Here is a 21,499-nt window from a genome sequence, read left to right on the forward strand (position 1 = left end):
CATTGCCCCTTTACTCACATGGCTCGTTATGTTGTGAATTTATTTAACAATAGTATGAGACTGGTAGCAGAAATCAGCCGGTACGCTAAGCCCATGTATCAGATAGGATCAGAAAAAATGGATTGATGCACCTCTATTGATAAGGAAAAAATTTACGTAATTTGTTATCTGCTCTCACCTCTTTTTAATATGTTGGCCCGATGGCGCCCTTCTAAAGTGCAATTCCACCTCTCAAAGCGAAACTGATGTTGGCATTCTAAGGCACTCATAATTATGGCCTCCCTCAAGGTATCTGCCACGCCCGGGTCTCGTCTGCACATCCTCCGCTGCTTCTTTTCCAGCTTGAGACGGTCACAGAGCTTGAAGTGGGCCCTGCCCATGGTCTCTTCTGGTATTGAATTCAGTGGCAGAACAGATAATGGTTCATTACCAGTCAACCTACAGTGAGAACACACAAAGGAGAGGGGAAAAGGTTTATAAAGTTGTGGATCCTGCAGCCCTTTAAGATCAAGTTTTCAAATTATACTGCACAAACAGAACAGGAAGAATAGCTGGAAAATATTATGTTCATAAGCCTAGTTAATGTTCAGTTAAAGTCAACTGGAGCAAAGTTAATCTTTAGGGAAAATCAGTATTTGTTAGAAGCTTAAATACATCTTGGTACCAGCTTGTCTAAGTGGGACAGAAGGAAAGAAAACGTGTGTTTTACAGAAGTTTCTGAAATCAGTTTAATTTCTGTAAAGTGAGTAAAAACACAACACACAGAAACCTAATTATACCAGATATTAAAATTTTAACAAATGTTATGTTGGAAAGCACTTAATGGCATTCTCCGAATGTGACGTACATGCAACATGCATATAGTCTCTATATTTGTGTCCTCATATTTTTATCACATGCTAAGTGACGTGCCACTCCTAGTAATGTTGTGTAAATTAAACATATTGCAGCAGGATTTAAATTCCTATTGGAAAAGCCTGGTATTTTAAAACACACCTTCTTCTGACTCAAAGTGCCTTGGAAGATTTTTTTCAATATGTTTTAATTTATGTAGGTAAGTATTTTATTAGAAATTTCAGCAAGAAACTACATGTAAGGAATACATGTGAAGTGGAAACAATGTGAAAACAATGTTTTGCTGTTTATGCACTTTTATTAAGCTGCCTTACACCTTATACCAAAAAGAAAATGTAACACAGTCTATTCTCCTCAGGAATCTATTACTTCCCCAATGAGTCCATTTAACCTTAATTTAATCTTATAATGAATACAACCATTGTGGTTTGACAGTAATCAAATCCAATTATAAGTGAAAAAACTGGTAAGGACATATTCCAAAGTTCTTCTAATAGCTGGTGGTTGTACAAACAATTTACTTTGTGTGTATATATATATATATATATATATATATATATATATATATATATATATATATATATATATATATATATATGCCTCATCTCACACACTGCATGTCCACAGTGGACTGCACTAAAAGAGGACATCAGGTAAGTTATCTACTAAGGGTAATATATTAACCGCTTAGACTTTCTGCAGAACGTCACTTGGAAATATTTGAAAGTGAAAACAAAACCATTAAGAGTCCGACTATTTAAGAAACAAGGGTGGCTTGGTGTTATATTAAGACAAACTAAATGTTTTTCTTCGCACTCCATTCCATTATAATGGAGCAGGCCACAATGGGAACACGTGTTTTGGACTGTGGGAGGAAGCCGGAGTACTCAGACAGAACCCACACATGCACAGGGAGAACATGCAAACTCCATGCAGAAAGATCCTGGGCTGAGAATGAAACCCGGGAACCTTCTTGCTGTAAGGCAGCAGTGCTACCCACTGTGCCACTGAGCAGCCCAGCACTGCCACATCTTGATGAAAATTAAGCTTTATTTTTGCCAAGGTGTAGGGCTATTGCTAAAGTTGCCCGTCAAACTAACATCTCAGACACAGAACTGGAACATGGTTATCTACCCCAATTTCTACTTTTCCAAACCATTGCACCGCTTTACAGAGAGGAATCTGTCACCACTCACATTCAGCACAGCCTCTCAGATAAGGTCACAGGAGTTTGTTAGCTAGAGATTTGTTTTATTAAGTCCAATAACTGACGAAACAGACTGAAATGTTTCCCCTCGAGTCCTAAGTGTCATTTCACTGGACTTAATGGGTTACAGATGCTTCAGTATGTTTTTTTTCTTCAGGGTGCTCAATGCGGTAAACAATCAGAGCAGCTGAATCGCTTTAAAATTGGGTGAAATGATTTTCCTCCAAGAAATCCAAGAAATCCAAGAAAGCCCAAATCCCCTCCCATGATCACCTCAATGTGGGCACCATTTAATGAAAGACCACAATTTTAAGCAAAACCTAGATACACAAACGCATAGAAATATCAATCATTGTAATGACACCTCTAAACAATAACTTGGCAAGGCTTCTGAAAAATCACTAGTAGCATTACTTTTACTATTGTATTTGTTTTTTTGTTTTTTAGATAAAAACGAGGAATGAACTCATTTAACAGAATTTAGTTCATACAGCCTGTATGAAAGATTCAAGAAAGAAAGTTGCCAAAATTGCACAACCCAAATCGAAAAGAAAAAAAAGACAAGATATTTACAAAGTATCCTAAAGCTAAAAATGCTTCCTAGTGACATATTTTTGTTCCTGAAAAACCTGAACATAAATACACACTCCACACAAGAGAAGGTACAATAACATGAAATATATACTGAACAAAAGGTGTATGTATGGTAATTAAGTACATGGTGTTTTGCACATGATGTGGTCAGTAGCCATGTTCTCTTGTGTGGTGTTATCTCTAACTTTTTTTCTTCTTGCAGAAAGTAGTGCTTCTCTTATTCCAGTCTGCTCTAAAAAGCTTGGAGAAAGACGCACTGATCCGCTGCATGATGTGCTACTGTACCAAGTCTCTCTATTTGTTTGCAGCTCAATCTTGGAACCAAATCTACCTTTCAACGCTCCTTTGTATTCTTCCACCACCTGTGGCAACAGCAGGTGCTGATCCTCTGTCCCAGTTTGGTCTTCAGAAACTATTTTTTTTTCCCTTGCTTCTATAGATTCTATGTTTTTGCCAAATCAAACCACTTATCACAGAAAAATTACTAGGATGACAGAAAAACAACAATAAGTCAGGCTAGATTGTAGCCTCTACTTTATGTTTACTACAGACATGCATGACGAAAGTAATGTGGATGATTATGATTTATGACAACATTACACTTTGTGTCATTTGGCAAATTCACTTCAAACCTAATTTAAACACTGCAAATTCACATTTCCTTATTTCTCAAACCATCTCAAAATTTGCATTTCAGTTGAATGGAAACATGCTCACTGATCACTTGAGCCCATAGATGGATGGAAACAAATAACTCCTGTAGAGGTACATTCACACTCAATGCAGATGCAATAAGTGGAGAGAGTAATTTACGTATCATCTCTTTATAATGGCAGTTTAAGGAGAGACTTAAAGGTCAGCAATGAGAACACATTTTGATTCATATAAATGCTTCCTGTTAGGCAATCAGAGTAAGGTGGCATGGCAAGAGATGAGGTGGACGCACGTTGAGACCAACAAAAGTGTTAAAAAAAATCCATACCTGTATAATTCTGCTTGCCGTAACTCAATCAGGGATTGGATGTGATTCTGATATATGGTTAAGGACAGCAGAAGACTGTAATGCTTTGGTCTGAATTTGCCATATTAAATTCTCAGGTGTTCATCTTAATTACATAATGTTGTTCTGGTTAAGTCTCTTTAAATGCATATGGAGCATTTCACACCACTCCTCCCGACTACAGGTTGCAGAGCATTTCACGCCACTTTGTCAGCAAGGTTTTTTGTTTTATAGCAGAGGTACAAAAATCTCATGGTACAGAAACCTATTCTTTTTTGAAACTATAAAACCAACAACAGAAGAACCTTGCATGATAAAAAGAGTCTGACCCAAAGCAAGAGGAGCATTTAAGAAAAATATGATCTGAATTTATGCTTTATCTTATTAGGCTACATTAGGAATTGTGATCTTAAAATAGCAAAGAAAACAGTTGGCATATATGCTATAGCCTAATGTTAATATGTATTGAAAATACTCTATTGCTACTTTACAGATATCTTGTGAAATATAAAACCTACCACAATAAGAATAAAAACAGAAAGGCTTTAAGGGATGCTCAGTCCTCTCCAAATTGTTTTTGATTTTTCTTGTGTTTTTTTAGTCTACAGTTTTGCGTGAAAGTTTACATACTCTCCCATTACAGAAAATTATAAATTCACACTAGTAAGTCAAATAACACAAAATTGAAAGAAGGAATAATAAATGTCATGATTTGCTCGTTTTTATTTATTATTACTTATGTCTAATTTAATCTATTCTGTGGCAGCTGTATTTTTCTGTCTTTAATAAAAGGGTATATAAACTGTACATTTACTCTGTTCTGAGAGTCTCAATTTAAAAAAGAAAAAACCCACGGAGGTACTGCGAAAAGTTTTGGTTGATTTTACTTTTTTTTTTTTTCATATTCCCCCCTGCTTTTTTTTCCACTAATTGAATCATCTTTAAATACACATTAACATGAATTCAAAACACTGTAGTGAACAGAAAAATGGAGGCAGAAGATGTCTCTCAGCCATCATTGCACACATTCAGCGACACACAGGAGATCTTTCAAGCTGGGAACCGTTTCATTCACAATACCTGTCCCATCAAAGAGGAATCAGAAATACTTTAATAATCCCAGGGCGAAATTACTTTCGTTACATTACTCCCTATGTAATAGAGTGTAGGACCATTTTGATATAACACAATTTCATACAATATATATAATTAGGGGGTCCCCGCTCCATCTCACCATCAGTTTGGGGGTCCTTGGCCTGGAAAATTTTGAAGACCCCTGCCCTACAACATAAAACATTCTTAAAACCTCTATACTTTGGCCTGAATACAGAACTAAACACCATAGAATTATAGATGAAAACTATTCCAACTTTGAAGTCTTGCTCTTAATTGCAGCTCTAACAGAGCATTATTTTTTACATGCATACACAGGAATTTTTGCGGGAGAATTTTACAGTTAAAAGCAGATCTTTTTATTTAGCATGGTTTCCTAATGCTCCAAATGAAAGCAACTGTTTAACAGCTTCTTCAAAGAAGACAGTTATCCTAGTTTGTAGCCATGACTCAACCATGCTTCAGCTGAATGAGCAGGAATGATAGTTTCCTGTTTTTACCAGCTCATGGTTTTACAAGCTTCAGAGAGTTAACCTTGCTCACTGCTTCTGAGTTTGACTTTTTATATATATTGTTTTAGGAAAACACCACCAACAGAGCCATCGCTGCTTTCTACTTTGTGTTTTTTATTTTTTCCAATAGATTTGTGTCCTTCTTCATTACTTAGCCTATTATATGGCTTTCTCTGCCATTGTATATTCCCTCTGTTTCCTTCAAGTGCAAAGTACTCTTGTCACTATTGTGTTTTTTCCCTTTCCTCTTCCAGTGATTCTAGGTTATGCTATGCTTTTGTAGAAAGGGCCATTGATTTATCAATATTATCTCTTGTATGTTTCTTTGTTTTTCATTCCCATAGAAAGTACCTTTAGCTCAGTACTTCACTGTGCCTCCTTGCCTGTTGTAGCCACTGGCAATGCCATACAGTCAATGACAACATCTGCACTTTGTTCTTAATAATAATAATAATAATAATAATAATAATAATAGAATGTATTGAACTCACATTGGATAAATTTACCTCTGCATTTAACCCATCCTCTTGGGGAACGGTGGGCTGCCATTGTCCCGGGGAGCAATCCTTTAAAAGCAATCCTTGCCCGATGCTTCAGTTTCAATATCTGTCTCTCAACTCAGTTTAACTGAGGCTGCATAAATAGCTTGCCAGTAAAAATGACAAAACAAGCTGAATTTGTGCTATATTTAAAGTTATAATTAGACTGTTAATAACTAGATCTAAAATCCATTACATGATTGTATAGATATGAAAACTTGAGCTGAAGTTACTTACAGTATATATCAAAAGAATAGACTGACAACTTCATATCATCTACAAACTCAGCAGACAGATTACATAAGCTGGCAACTTCTGGACATAAAACGGGGATCTGCTAATCAAACTTCAGTATAATGCATGAAATATTACAAGCCTAAGAAAATTGAGAAAAAAAACACTTATCGCTAAAGGTTAGATAGCAATTAGCTATAACATCCAAATCCCTTCAGAACTTTCAGTAAATTTGTTTTGATCAATTAACTTTCCTCTAGAAAGAAAACTAAATACATATGTGTTACTCTACAAGAGGTGCTTTCTGATATGGAACTATTAAAACTAAAAGTGTTTATAGCAAAAGAAAAAAAAACGAAAAAAAAAAAAAAAAAAAAACAGAACTAATTTTATAGAATTAACTTCATACCAAATTCAAGAATGTTTTCATCTCATGCACCGTATTCTGAAGGTGTGTTTGTTTGAGGTGTTGGCACAGCAACAGTGGCTACCCATGGAATATAACACCAACATATAAAACTCATTATAATCCTATGTGAAGTTCTCACTGGTGTTTGCTCAGCTTTGCTTTTTCCACTCACACACTTGCCTCTCTATACACTCCTAGCAGACATTGCTCAAAACTCTCACGCTGCACCTCCTCCACTGTCTTTTCACTTAGTAACATGGGAGTTTGTTTAGTCCCTTCTCTCTACCTGTCAGCACCTCCCATTGCCAGTGATACACTTAGTTTATATTCATTTTTCCATTGCAGCCAGTTCAAGAAAAAAACAGCATATTTCAAACACCAGAGCCTAAAATAAACCCTCTGAGGAAATTATTGACTACCTTTCTGAATTTCACCATCATCACTCCCTCTTCTGGCTTCAGAGTGCAGCTCTTCAATTTACCCTTAGCTGACACTTCTGCTTGTTTATTAAACATAATAGCCTAGAAAATGTTAAACAGTTTAAAAGAAAACATAAGAAAATGCTATTGCAAATGTAGTCTTGCTTTAGCCATGCACTCATTGAACAAAACTAACATGCCAGGATTTTATTAGAAGTAAGTAGTGTCTTTGCCTACTTGCACAACTGTATCTGTAAAACTGGCCCAACAGATAAACTCAAAGAGTTTGTTTTAAATTTTTAGTTCATTTGAAGCCTATATTTTTTATTATATTCAATTTCTATCTATCAAAATATTAACATCACAATTCACAGCCTTAACAGAATATAATGGCGATAGATTGATACCAACTAGTACAGACATTTCCAGCTCTAACTGCACCTAAGAGAGACATGCTACATGAGGACTATGCTAGGTAGATCACACCAGTTGTTACGCTTAAGGATAAGTGCTCTCATAGCAGAGATCCTTAAGTTCGCAATTAACAATAATAAAAAAAATATATATCAAGCTTAATTTTTTTAGTTGGTCTTAACACTAAATACAGTTACAAGATTTTTAAGTTTTGGACGTCACCACCTGATGTTGCCACTGCTGACACATAGATACAAAGGATTTTTTATTACAGATATTTTTTAAAACAAAGAAAAGCTAGAAAGACATTTGAAGAGAGCGGACCTCCACCAAGCATCACATCTTGCCCCATATTGTGACTTATACCTAGAGTTAAAACTCGCACATGATCTGGATAAGTACCAATTTTTTAATGAATTGTTCCTTGGTACGAGGAACTTTCCTTAAAACCCTTTACTTTATAAATAAGAAACAGCATGTTTCTGCAGCCTCGGGTGTTTGTTCTGCTCTCACCTTCTTCATGGCTCATCTTCCCTGTGTTTTTGTCTTCAGAATAATACTTCTGGACTGTTTTTAGTCCAATGTGGAAGCTGTCAATAGTAATTGCTGCTACTCTCTGTTTTTTTCTTTTTTTTATTTCGGGGGGCGGCAGGGGGGACTGCTGGGTTCCACCAAATAATGTCATATAATCCTTTAAAACACTCCTGCATCTGGATTATGATATGGATCATCACCAAAATTATTTGGATTGTTCCTTAGACTGGGGTGCACCTTTGGTAAAAATGTCATTAAAATCCATTCATAACCTTTCCAGTTATCTTGTAATAAGATGGACAGACAAACAAAGACTAAAACTCAACTAAAATATAAACTCCTTAGAGGAGGTGATAATAAATATCAGTTCAAAAAATGTACCAGTCATGGAACTGTCAGAGAGCATTAATCTAGAGGTTGAAGCAATACATGTTAAAACTTGATATCTAATTTAGAGATTCCACTTATGCAGAAATGTTAAATAACTACACAAAATTTCATATGAGATCATTTGTCAAACTATTTTTACTGGATACTTCAGGTATTATTTCTTTATGCTTAGCAGCTGTCATCCAGTTTCTATTTATGAACCAGTAAAGCTGGAGCCATTTTTCTACACAGTGTGCTTGTATCTATGTGCACATGCATGTCGTCTCCAACAACCTTAAGTCAACACCTATAGGAGTTTGTAGCTGCTGAACGTGTCCAGACAGAAAAGCCAAAAGCCACAATTTCTCCATCAGTCTGAACTTGCAGGTTGTGTGGTCTGATGTCTCCAACATCATAACCAACCCCCTCCCACGTCTAAGCTTCCCCCCCACTTTCCAAACTTCCTCTATTCCCAATGGTCAATATCTCTAAACGGATGTCAATCACTGGGCCCAGCTGTTTGCTTAAAACAAAGACTCCTCCAGACAAAACCACTGCTGTGCGAGAACTTTACCGACCCCAGACAGACATGGACATGTGTCCTGGAACAGTTTAACTGTCATAAAGACAAACTACTTTGCTCACTTGAGAGTAATCTGTGTGCAATAAATATAAAGGGGTATTAATCATTTAATTAAATACTGAGGTCTGCAGGAAGTTTATCTTGTTAGAAAATATATTTTTTCCCCATTTTCACTTTTTCTTCCTGTCTTCTCAGTCTTTAAGGACCCCCCCCCCCACCACACACACACACACACAGACACTTTTTTTGTGGCAAGGTTACATGCTTTTCTTTAGAAATCTTGGATGAACTTCAGACCACCCGGTCCAACTTCCATCTGGGATATCACAGCCAGGTCCATGCCAAAGCTCAGAGGAATGTAAGCGTGTGGTGTTTTCCCACTGACCCCATCTATTCTCTGGCTGACATTATGCTCCATAGCTTAGACAAAAATAATTGGAGAAATCATGAATCAGTGTTGAATGACTTAGTGTGTCAGGGAGTCTCAAGACTTATCCACCTCCATTAAGTTTATGCAAGAATAAATCCAGTACCAGCCACCTACTTTTTATGGGGATACTGTTCATTCTTTTAATTATTGAAAAAATAAAGAAGAGAAAAACTATATACTAGGCTTCAATTAAATGTAATCCTGCCTGAAAGATGTTTTAATTCAGTTTATTAATGTAGCACCAGTCACATAAATTATACAGACAGGTTTAAAAAAAAAACAAAACTTCTACCTTAGGGAACTCAGGAGATTTTGTGGCGTTATTGATTTGCAGAGTTTACCCCTCCTGGATGAGCATGCAGGGACTGTGGTCAGTCACTTGCATTGTATCATTGACCTTGCAAAAACTCCTCATAACAAGCATGCATGTAGCAACAGTAGAAAGAAGAATTCCACTTTATTGGAAGAAATGCTCCAGAATCGAAACTTGGTTCAGTTTGAACACCCATATGCAACGATAGAGGGGGAGCTTAAAGTCTTAAGGAAGTCATATTTAAATTTTAAATCATTCTGGCTTAAACATGTATATAAATGTTCTCTTTATCAGACCATGTTGTCCCAAAAGTTAGAAAATTACTATTTAAAAAAAATTCTGTCTTAAAATCTGTGGGGTTTTTTTCCTTCGTTATTTTATGCAGGCCAGTTAGTTATACGTCAGCTTTTACACCTAAATTTGGCCAATCATATATCAACGGTCATCTGTCAATCAAATTTTTTTGGTCATATCATCTTGATTCATATGTCGCAGCTGATATATAAAATGGTTGAAATAAGAATCTATTTACTTTACAATTGAATTACATCCCAGTGTTCACGGGGAAGGACGTCTGTGTCTTCAGCAGGCGTAGAACTGATAGAACTGCCAGCGTTGTGAGGCAAATGTTCAAACATGTACGGCTGTAAGCCTTCTACACCAAATGAAGCTTCTGCCTCCATGGCGTCCACTTCCAACTTCGTCCCCGCTTTCCTCCTCTAAATGAAAAATTTATGGCTGAGGAGACTCATCCACGACCAATGACACAAAACTCTCCTCCACTAGCATGTTTCCACTGTCCATAAGGTTCCTTGGTAGAGTCGTTACTAAGTGCTACTTAGTAACAACACTAAATTTAATTTACCATTGGGAACCTACTAGCACTAAGTTGCTAAGTGGTTAGCAAGATGCTTCCCAGTCACCAGCCACAACCAAACTTGCTTGCGAACCTTACACCACAACAATCCTTCCCCCTTGATAATCGACCAATCACGTTCACTTTATTCACTTGTGAATAAAGTCGGACACCACTCGGGAGGATTCGGAACTGCAACCATTGGAACAGCTGCTTCCCTACGACTTTAAGACTACAGTGCATTCACACACAGAAAAAACAACAACAACAAAACGAAATAGCAGCACGAATCCAGGAGCACATTTTGTGTGAGAAAAATGTAATATTAATGACAGCAGTAGTTAAGCAGATTAAGAAGATTGGGGCCAGTATTCAAGTCTAGAAGATAGAGAGGAGGACATATATTTAGTTGTAGTAAACCTTAGGGAATAACTATGCCTCAGAGAGAAAAAGAGAGATTTAACCACTGAAAGACAGGGCTAAGTGTACCAGGCATAGAGAGAGAACACGAGGAAGCAGAAAGAAGCAACCCAGCTGACAACCCCCCGCAGCACTGTATATCGTAACAAGACCCAAAAAGCAGGACACACTGCTGTGATGTGACTAGAAGACTAACATGGCCATGTAGCAGTGGTATTTGAATTATGAAGTCATCAGTTAAGTTATGAGCCCTTCAGTGCTGTGGAACTGTCATGAAATCACTAGAACTGCTGAGTTTTACCGCATCTGAGAGGAAGTTGATAATCTTCTATGACTTAACAGGATATGAGCTAAAGTTAACTCATTTGCTGTCCTGTCTGATCTTTTGCAACAGCGAAAAATAAAGCATGTAGGAAATAAAGCATGTAGGAAAACAGCAAAAAACAGAGAAGAAACTGATGGAGTTAAGTAAATGAACATGTCTTTGCATGATATTTCAATCAAAAATATCATAAGACATGTTGAGGCATAATTAACGCACTGTATCTTGAAAATGCTTTTAAACCCTTGCATGCTCCAACACATTGCATTTTACTGGAATTCTATTATATCCCAAATCTAAGTAGAAAAAGTGTGAAATGAATAGGATACATAGTTTTTAAATGCTTTTATAAATAAAACAAATAAGTGTGGTGTGGTGTGGCATGTTTTTTCAGTCTCTTTTTAATAGTATTTTATAAAACTACCTTTCAAGGTATGTTTTTCACACGTTTGCTCACACATCTACACACAAGATATTGATCATTATTCAAGGTGAAATATATTTTAAGCATATAGGCTTCATGCGGCACATCTGTTTACATTAATTTAAATCTCTTACCACAGATTATTTATTTTATTTTGGTCTGGTCTTTGATCAGCAGTTTTCTGCTTCTCACTCATTTATCAAAACTAAATTTTTTTAGAGTTCCAAACTAATAGCTGGGGATCTCTGCAGTTACTCCAAAGATACTATGAGGCTCTTGGCTTCTCTCTGTGAGATGCTCTTTTTTTCCCCCCAGATTAGTAGTTTGCAAAGTTGTGCCTTGTAAGGTCTGTAGTTAGGCCCTATTGTTTTGATTTTAAAATTATGTTCACCAACCTTTCCTACGAGCAAAGAGGGCTAATTACATATGCATTCCAACTTGTTTTGATTTTTATTTTGATAACCATGTATCCTTTCCCTTTCAGTTAACAGTTATGCACTGCTTTTGTTAGTGTATGGTATAAAACATCTAAGAAAATGCATTAAGTCTTGTGACAAACCTCTGCAAGGTAGTCTTTTCTTGTGTATTTAGTAAACTAATAAAAGGGGGAGTCGCTGGGGAGACTCACTACTTAGACAAATGCCATTTACATCCATTAATATGAAAACTGGTGGCAGAATAATTTGAAAACAGAAGTTGTGTTTGGGAATGGTAGTTGGACCATTGAGTATGATAAGAGGTTTAACTGCTATGTGACAACTCAAAACGGCTAAGGTCTGCAGGGTTGGTTGCAGTCACAATGTGACTGGCACTGACTGGGTGTGCAGCGATGTCCGCATGACTACCCTGATCTAGCCCACACCACGGCACAGAGAAGCCCTGTACCAGCACACCAACACCCCAAACGCACACAAAGTTGGCTCTGACATTAGCCCAGAATGAAGGTATTTGTTAAGAACAATGCCAAGTTTATAAATATGAGGTTTTCTTCATTATTTCTTCAAAATTAGGCCAAATATCAGAATTATTAGATTAAAGCAAGACAAGGCACATGGCTATCAAGTGTTTGTGGTGCTGTCTTTCTTTGATGAATTTCTATTTTTTTCTGTTGATTTCTATTTTTTAACTGAACATCACCACATATATTCGAATTTAACATGAGCAGTTGAATGATTTGCAGATTACCTCTTTGGAAGAAACCAGGCAATTTGGGACTTATTTCAAGTCTACAGGGAGGATTCTCATTGTTATATTATTAGGCTATTGCTGCTTTTTTATATATGAATATCTTAAGAAAACATCATAAACCCTGCTTTATAATTCTGGGTTCATAACACTGTAATCCACTGCTTAGCACATATTGTGGCCAATGCTTTGGAGCATCTCTATCATGCATTAGTGTTCAAGACCATCCCTGGTAAATTCAGTTTAAAGATAGAGAAAACTACTGATATTTTTCACAATCTCTAGAAGACCAAGTTTGACACCATTAGACGGTTCACAATGGACATATTTTGAGTGTAAAAAGGCATCCAAGATCTTGACTGTGGACATTGAAATCAGACGAGCACCAAAAGCATTTTTGATGTGCTGGATGTGCTTCCTGGTGTGCAGATGGGGTGGCAGGCACTGCCCTGTTCTTTTCCTTTGCTGGTCTCTTGATAACAAATACAAATAAGAAAGTGAATGGGCTTTATTTTCTGTGATGAGTGGGGGGGGGTAGTTTTAAGAGGCTTTAAGCGAAACAGCACACATTACATTATCTGAGACATAATCTACAGCTGAGTTGGGAGACAGCTTGTCATATCCTGCACAAATCTGGCCTTTATGGAAGAAAGCATTTCTCAAAGATATCCATAGAAAATCTAATTTAATATTTGCCTCAACCCACCTGGGAGACACCACAAACGTGTGGAAGAAGGTTCTCTGGTCAGTTAAAAACAGTATGAAACTTTTTGGCAATAATGTAAAACGTTGTGATTCGCGTAAAAGCAACACAGCTCAACATCCTGAACACCCCATTCCCACTGTCAAACATGCCGATGGCAGCACCATCATGGTTAAAATTGATGGGAAGAAGGATGGAGCCAAATACGGGATCATTCTTGAAGAAAATCTGTTGGAGACTGCCAAAGACCTGAAAGTGGAAACCGGGAGATTTATCTTCCAACTGCTGTTCACAAACGCTCTCCATCAAACCATACCGAGTTCAAGCAGTTTTGCAAAGAGGAATGGGCAAAAAATTCAGTCTCTCGCAAAACTGCTAGAGACATACCCAAAACGACTTGCAGCTGTCGCAGCAGGTAATGCTTTAAAGTATCAACGCAAGGGGGCTGAATAATTTTGCACACCTAATTTATCAGTTCTTTATTCATTAAAAAATTTAAAATATCCAACACATTTCGTTCCCCTTTATGACTATGAATTATATCTTTATGTTTGAAGCCTGAAATGTGGCAATAGGTTGAAAGGAACAAGGGGGCCGAGTACTTATATGTTGCCATCATTGAAGATAAAGCATCCAAGTTCCAAGAATAAATCGGGAACAGGCTCCCAATATGTGAAGCGCTCAGTGAATGTCTCAGAGCATAGAAGCTGGAAGTAAAGGAACTGAAGGAACCATCATAAGAGGAAAAAAAACCCTGCGTGGGATCTACTTGATAGCTGAAGTGGGTGGTATGCGTAAATCCTACCAGTGGTTTGAGAGTACCAGACTGAAGGGCAACACAGAAGAACTCTAGTCTGGATGTGATAAAACAGAAGTAAAAGAAGGATGTTTGCTTTCTTTGCAATATAGCACATGATCCATAGCTAAAATTTGAGGTTAGTATGATCTCACTTTCACCATCACAACACGGGTGTAAAGAGAATCCTATTGACTTGCCGCTCTAGCCACAGGATATCCTATGAAGTTGGGAAATCCCTCTATCAACGGTGCTCCCCGCCCCTGCTGCACGTCAGGGCTAATCACTTCTTAAAGCTCAGTAATGAGACGCCTGCTACCGCTCTCTGCCAGGCAATGCCAGCTTGAGCCCACACCAGTTCTGCTGCTTTAATAAGAGGTAATCACACAGGAGCTCTCCACAAACCACTGAAAGGACGCCAGCATGCACATGAGGGAGGAAAACCAGAGGAGAAGCTTTAAAAGCAATTGTTACATATCTGGGACATGCTAAAGAATGAAAACTTCTTTAAAAACATGCTGCTGGCACATCTTCTGATAAAAATCCCATAAATCAGAAACACTACGACTGCAGAATGAACAGTGCCTTCTACAGTATTTTTCCCCTTCATCTTTTTAGTACATTTTAAACATTACAACCGTGAACCTTTCTGCATATTCTACAGGCCATGAATGACTAAATCTGTTTGTCATTAAACGAATACAGGTTTTCACAAACCTTTTTCCAAAAAATAAAATAGGCAAAGCTTAATGGCCTTCTGAAGGACACCTAATTTAAGAAATTGACTATACATCTTCGTGTCGGATTTAATCTCATTTAGAATCCTGGTGCTCTTTGAGGACATCAAAGGTCTGTTAGAAAAAATCCTACATAAACACAAAGGAAAATAACAAATAGATTGGTGATGAAGTTATGGAAAAGTTTAAAGCAGGGTTAAGAAACACCCCAAGCTTTAGGCCCTGTTAAACTCTTAACCCCAAATACCATGGGACAAATACAACACCAAAAGATTGCTATCCATCTAAAGTGACAGGCTAAGCAAAGGGGGCACCTATAGGTGAAGAAATCAATTTCACCCGTTTCTCTGGAGGAGCTGCAGACATTCGAAATGCAATAATTGTGAAATACATTCATACCTTAGAGTAAATGGTTTCCCTTTTTATCAGGAAAATAGATTTAAACAACGAAAAATTAGGAAAGCCATCTTTAGAAATGCAAAATTGTAAGAAATAAATTCCCAAAAAACTGGTACAGCAAAGAGATGAAAACATATATATATTCAATAGTCTTATTTTATTTCTAATGTTTATGAAACAAATAATTTTCCTTCTAATAATGCATTACTTTCTTTTGGTTTATCACAGGAAATTCAAATAAAATGATTTATTATTAAAATGTCAATAAGTTTAAAGGATATGAATACATATTGAAAAAAATCCTGCTGAAGAAAAAACTATTTTCTATGTTTACAAATTTAATTTCTACAAAAAGCTTTTACAGAGCAGAAAACAAAATCCGGTTCTTTGTGCAACAATGCAGCCTAAGGAACAAAGAAATACCACATATAATGGTAAGTGGACATCAACTTCTACATTTGCATCTATCCAGATGCTGGGATGTCTCTAATTGGTAGATTCCATTTGCATGGCTGTGGGTAGGCTTCCTGTATATGTCGCACACGACAAACTAAATTAAACAAGAGAAAAAAGGAAAAGAATTCTTGACTCAGTTTGAGGACCCGCATTCAGCAAAGTTAACAAGACCACAGAATTACATGCCTTATACAAACAAGATTTAGACCAACAAGGGCACCTCCTGAAGCAGCCATGGGTCTGAAGCTTCACAAGATAATATCTTAATGTGACGCAATTTTCAACAGGGTGAGTTTCTTGAACTTTGCAAACTCTGATGTCAACTAAACAGCAGATCGGCACCTGCCGCAACAGGCTGGACAAAAAATGGGTTTGCATTCTTGTGGTAAAGGATGACAATTTATGCGGGTGCTCGACTACGCCAGGAATCCCACCCCGCCCTCTGGTGAGTGCACTATGGGCAGGAGAGATTGTGTTTATGTTACACTTACGCTCCACCGCACTCTGGAAATTGAGTATGCAACATTGACTATTTTCAGTAAATCAGTACCCAGGAGGCCTCTGGAAGACTCACGCTCATGAAATATTTATTTGAACAGGTTTGTGTTTGTGTACGTCCTCCCGAGTTGAGGCTGCAGCATAGCTGGTGTCATATTTCTGAAAACCTGGCCTCTGCGCAGAAATATTTTAAGGGTGTATTCACACCTGCCACATTTGGTCCCCTTTAAATGGTCTAGAGTTTGTGTCCTCTTTTGGTCTATACCTTTTATGCAGAAACGAACAGAGACCAGCCATCTCATGTCTGGACCAAACAACGGGATGAGATCTACCTAGCAAACCAAAGGACCTTATTGGTGTGAATACACCTCGAGTCACCTGTACAATCAGTTCTAGCACACTTCCCTGTCCTTACTTCAGGGCTAAATCTTTCACTGACTCACTATTAATTCATATTCTCTTCTTCTTGGAGGCAAGATGATGATTCTAAAGTACACAGAGAACAGGCTAAATTAGCTGAAAGCAGGTGTTAATTCATTAAGTTGATATGCACCATCATTTTAACCACGGTACAGGTGCCATGGCATATTATCTTTAACGTACATTACCTGTCTATGGCAATACCTGCAAAAGGAAAGGAGTAGGGGCCACAAACAGGGATACATTTATGTTTGTCCTAAAAAAGTAAGTCAGAGGCAAACAAAAGCTGAAGACTAAATCAGAGACAGAGAAAGCCATTGATGTAAGTATGCAAATAGACTTTTTTTTTAGTAGTGTTCACAACTAGGTTTGGATGATAAGTGCCACCATTTAACTTTAATCTTAATGCTAACTAGTTTGAACTGATTTAAAGGAAGCATGTGCATTTGAGTATTCAAAAAGAAGTTTTCCTTTTCTCTAATAAATTAGTGCAAAGACAAAACCCCAATTCAGCTGGTGACAATTTTTCACATTTGAGAGTTACAGGCCCTTGGGGGGACATTTCTTGTGTTCTCTTAATTCACAGGTCCCTAAAACCCCTAGATCCTGAACAGAACCTACCATAAATTTAAATTCGCCATAAATACCTCATGTCTAATCACTCTGCAGTCTAACGCAAAATCTGTGCATCCATGAGGGATTATTTGCGTCGAGAAACAAAACAGACGGGTAGATCATACTTTGCAAACTAATTTCAGATTAGTAGCTGCATAGGTTCCTATGACATGCCGAGGCCCCTTAATAGCAATGTAACTCTCACACTTAATAAACAGCTTGAAAATGTATATTTTGTTTACAAGAAAATATTCACTTTTCAAATGTACCCTACCAATTAGATATTTAGAATGTTTAACCATTTATCAAATTCAATTTCAGATTTTTTTGTGAAATTTGACAGTTTAAAAAAAATAACAAAGGAAAATTGATTCTACTGAATGTATATTGAGACAATTGACTAATACTCAGGTCAGCTGACAAAAAATGCATTACTGATTTACATCTTTAACTAGAGGGGGGCTGCATCTGTTTTTATTTGAGAACATAGAATTCAGTCCAAAATCGCACAGTTCTCTTTCAAATCCTCAATGGTTTAAAATATGCTCTGCACTCACTCCAAACAATGTTTCTACATTAAGATTGAACACCTCTTACACAAGCATTCTTCCTTTTTGCATTCGTTTCCTTCCGTTTAAACATCCCCCCCAAGAGAAATGCAAACCTGCTTACCTCCATCTGTCCTCTGCTGTTTTTTGTTGTTTTTTTCTCAGTCAAATCAGAAAAATGTGTCACTGTGAGATTATGGATGTTTTAGCAGTGAGCATCTTTTATCCATAAAATTCACCTCAATTAATGACAAACTACTGACCAGCAATAGCTTAGCACAAGGCAATCAAAAAAGGAACAAAAACTTCATGTTATCCAAGTTGTCAAACCTAGAAGGAAACAAAACATTTAACCTCACCTATCACAAGAAAACCATCCACTCAAATTGTAGCTTGAAAAACTTTTATTGAAAGCATGCGCCTAGATCCACAATTCAAACCTATTTCACTTGTTCAAGTTTATTGATAAGCTGTATTGGTTTATTAAAGTTTGTTTAGAATTTGTAAGTTTATAAGCTACATTGAATCTGAAATGTATTAGTAAATGGTATGTAACCATCCTGGTTAATATCTTAACACGTGTATTCCATTCAGTTTTTAAAAAAGGATGGACCTTTTTCTGGGATGTTGGTGGCATCCAAGGGCTGGCCATTTACTTCCCTCGGTGTTTTACTTTATTTTTGGTCATTTTATACCCAGTTTTATGGGTACAAAATGGAGCGAACGTTTCATACCCACTTTTATGTATGAACAAGAGGAATATTTACATGTATACACATTTTTTTAAACTAAAATAAATAATCAGGCGACTACAACCTTAAAGGGGAACACAGTTTTTTTTTTTTTTTTATTGGGCCCTTGATTTTACAATATTACGTCATGTTCTTCTCACCCATATAACCCATATCATTTGGAGCTGTTCTGAAGATATTTGGTTTTGTTATATCCAAGTAACGTCTTCCTATGGGCAACGAGTTGAAGGCACAAACTAAACTGTTCATAATTTATTCTTTATGGTACGCCAGCATTCATAACATGTAGACGAATAACTGTCCCCCAGACATCCGTAGTTATATATTTTATATTTATATATTTCTTTTAAAACAAAGCGGATTGTGTATGACATCATAGATCCAAGATTGCTTGGATCATTTGCCATTTCGGCTGGTTCAGGGGACTTAATATTGCGTTTCATCCAATCTGAAAGAAGATTAAATGAAAGCGGAATTCAAAATAAAATATGTTGGAAAAAGCCTCAGATTTTCATATGCTGGTATAAAAATACATAATTTGTACATAAAATTGCTTAACTCTCAATTAAAAACAGACTAATCAGAAATTATCTGAGTCCATGATTTTAAAAATGTTAATAAATTACATTAGATATGTGATAGTAGAGAGGTTGATACAGTGATACATTTCTGGACAGGGGTAATTTGTTTTTATTTGTTTACTTCCTGGAGATTTGAAAACCTCCTGTTCAAGGGAGGCTATACAGCCTTGTGTCTGTCTGAGAGTAAACATGAAAAAATGAAACTGAAGGAAGGAGGCATTAGTCAGAGTTAAGTGGAAGTCAAAATTGAAGTAACAAGCATTGCCTGAGAATAAGCTGCTTTTTTCCCCACCCGCCTCTTTTTAAAATTAAAATAAAAAAAACACTTTTATGCATATGACATGACTCATAAAATTTTCTGAATGCAAATGAACTTCCCCACACGTGTTCCAAATGTTGTTTAAATTTGAGAGGAAAAAACAAACAAACAAAAAAAAAACAATGAACTTAGCTCTGCGAGGTTTATACTGGATGGGGGGAAATGTTCTATGCAAGCTGAGTAGAGCCTTCAGCCGCCGGCTCAGTTCACTCACTCATATTGCTTTATTGTTACCAGCTGTTGGCTCTGAGGGGTTGACAACTCCAACTCACCTTTCGCTGCGCTCCGCGCGCCTGCTTTCCCGACTCCACTCGGAACATGATTTTACAAATAAATAATAAGGAGCGGTGTATTCAAATGAAGCTCTGAGAGTAACTTTACAATGGGTTCTGGCTTGATTATCGGCGGAAACAGTGAAGGTGAACCATATCGAGCCAACATTACTCCCTTTAATAGACGCTGAAACTGCAGACAACCTGCGGGAGACACCAGCTACGAGGCCTCACAGTGACACCCCCACTCACCCTCTCTCATATTGCAATATAAATTCAAACAGAGCAATCCCTACAGTGCGCATCCCACTGTTCTCAAATGGAGGAAAGGTAACCTGCTTTTGTGATGGAGGAACCAATAAAATCAATGAAATGAGCATTATATTTATTGACCTGACTACTGTGGGAATGTGTGTGTCAGTTCTTACCCGAAGTAAGCTGTGGTCGGTCGAGGCAAGCTGAGAAGATGCACTATAACTGTGAACGATAACCATCCCAGGAGTAGGTGTCCATCCAGCATTTTGCTGCGGCTCCAGGGCAGATCATTTCGTTTCTCCTGAGTAGCTGTGTAAAATCCCTGGCTGGAAGCTCAACACTTCTTATACAGAGGGGAGCGCTCCTCCCATGCACATAGAGAGAGGAGAGAGAGAGAGAGGGATGGCAATACATGCTGTACTGATTCACAATTACCTCTCAGGTTTCACTCATATTTTTTAACCCCAGTTTGACTTAATTTATGATTAAGCGACACAGAGGCGTAGACAGAATTTTTTTATAAGGGTGGTTGAAAGCGGATAGGCACCAGAACCTCAAAGTCAATCTCAACTGTTCCTACAAGAAAATTAATGAGTAAAACATCCGTATTTTTTAAATAAATACAAACTATACTTTCCTACAGCCTTTGCTAACAAATAGACGCATGTATTTACACGTCCGTAATCTAGATAAATGGTATAGTGGATAAAACTTTCAGTTTTGAATTCTGGGGCGTAAATCTTTTTCATTGTCATTACTTACCTACTTGTATTAATAAACATTCTGTATAAAATTGATATTTACAAGCACTAATATCTTGATCATTTGATAACTTTTTATTAAAATAGTTATTTATCTATGATTTCACTGTAGACTCCTAGATGACTTACAGAGACACATAATTTTCTCTTTACCCCATAAAACATAAAATCTAGTTCTGAAAAGAGCATGCATTCTGTACTTATCTTTGATGTTAGTATATTGATGTGTATGAGTAACCACAAAAAATTCAAATGTTTTGATTATATTCCACTTGAGAGTATTACTGTTGCCACCATCTTTATTAGAGGGGAAAAAATGGTAGGGTGGCCACAGGGGTGGCCTATGATTGACTAAGGGTGGCCATGGCCACCCCTGGTCCCCCCCATCTAGCTCCGCCGCTGGTGCGACAGCTTTGTCTGTGTGGGTAAGGGCGACGAGTGTCATTCTTAGCAGAACTGGCATGTACAATAAAATGCTTTCAGTCAGACAGTTTATTTTCACAAAGGAGCAAATCCTGCTGTAAGCCGGAACAAACTGCTGTAATGCTGTTAGGTCTGTACAGCATTCCTTATTTATAATGTTTTAGCTTTTAAATTTTAGTCTTTTCAGTTAACAATTAAAAGTCTGACAATTGTTTTCTTTTTACAGATTCAA

At 37.2% G+C, this 21,499-nt stretch overlaps 1 protein-coding gene across 1 annotated transcript in view; it reads right to left on the reverse strand.

The window, feature by feature from the left end:
• The window catches only part of wnt9a (wingless-type MMTV integration site family, member 9A), a 33,153-nt gene extending 12,744 nt beyond the window's left edge, over positions 1-20,409 (reverse strand). Inside the window, exons 1-2 of the mRNA XM_038301607.1 lie at positions 20,257-20,409; positions 179-438 (exon numbers count right to left, since the gene is read on the reverse strand). Coding sequence (XP_038157535.1) covers positions 179-438; positions 20,257-20,348 — 352 coding nt within the window. The 5' untranslated portion in view covers positions 20,349-20,409. The remainder of the gene's footprint in view (positions 1-178; positions 439-20,256) is intronic.
• Between the last annotated feature and the right edge of the window lie 1,090 nt (positions 20,410-21,499).

Source organism: Cyprinodon tularosa, unplaced genomic scaffold (genome assembly GCF_016077235.1).
Source record: "Cyprinodon tularosa strain WSP-4 unplaced genomic scaffold, ASM1607723v1 ctg47, whole genome shotgun sequence".
Classification (NCBI taxonomy): Eukaryota; Metazoa; Chordata; class Actinopteri; order Cyprinodontiformes; family Cyprinodontidae; genus Cyprinodon; species Cyprinodon tularosa.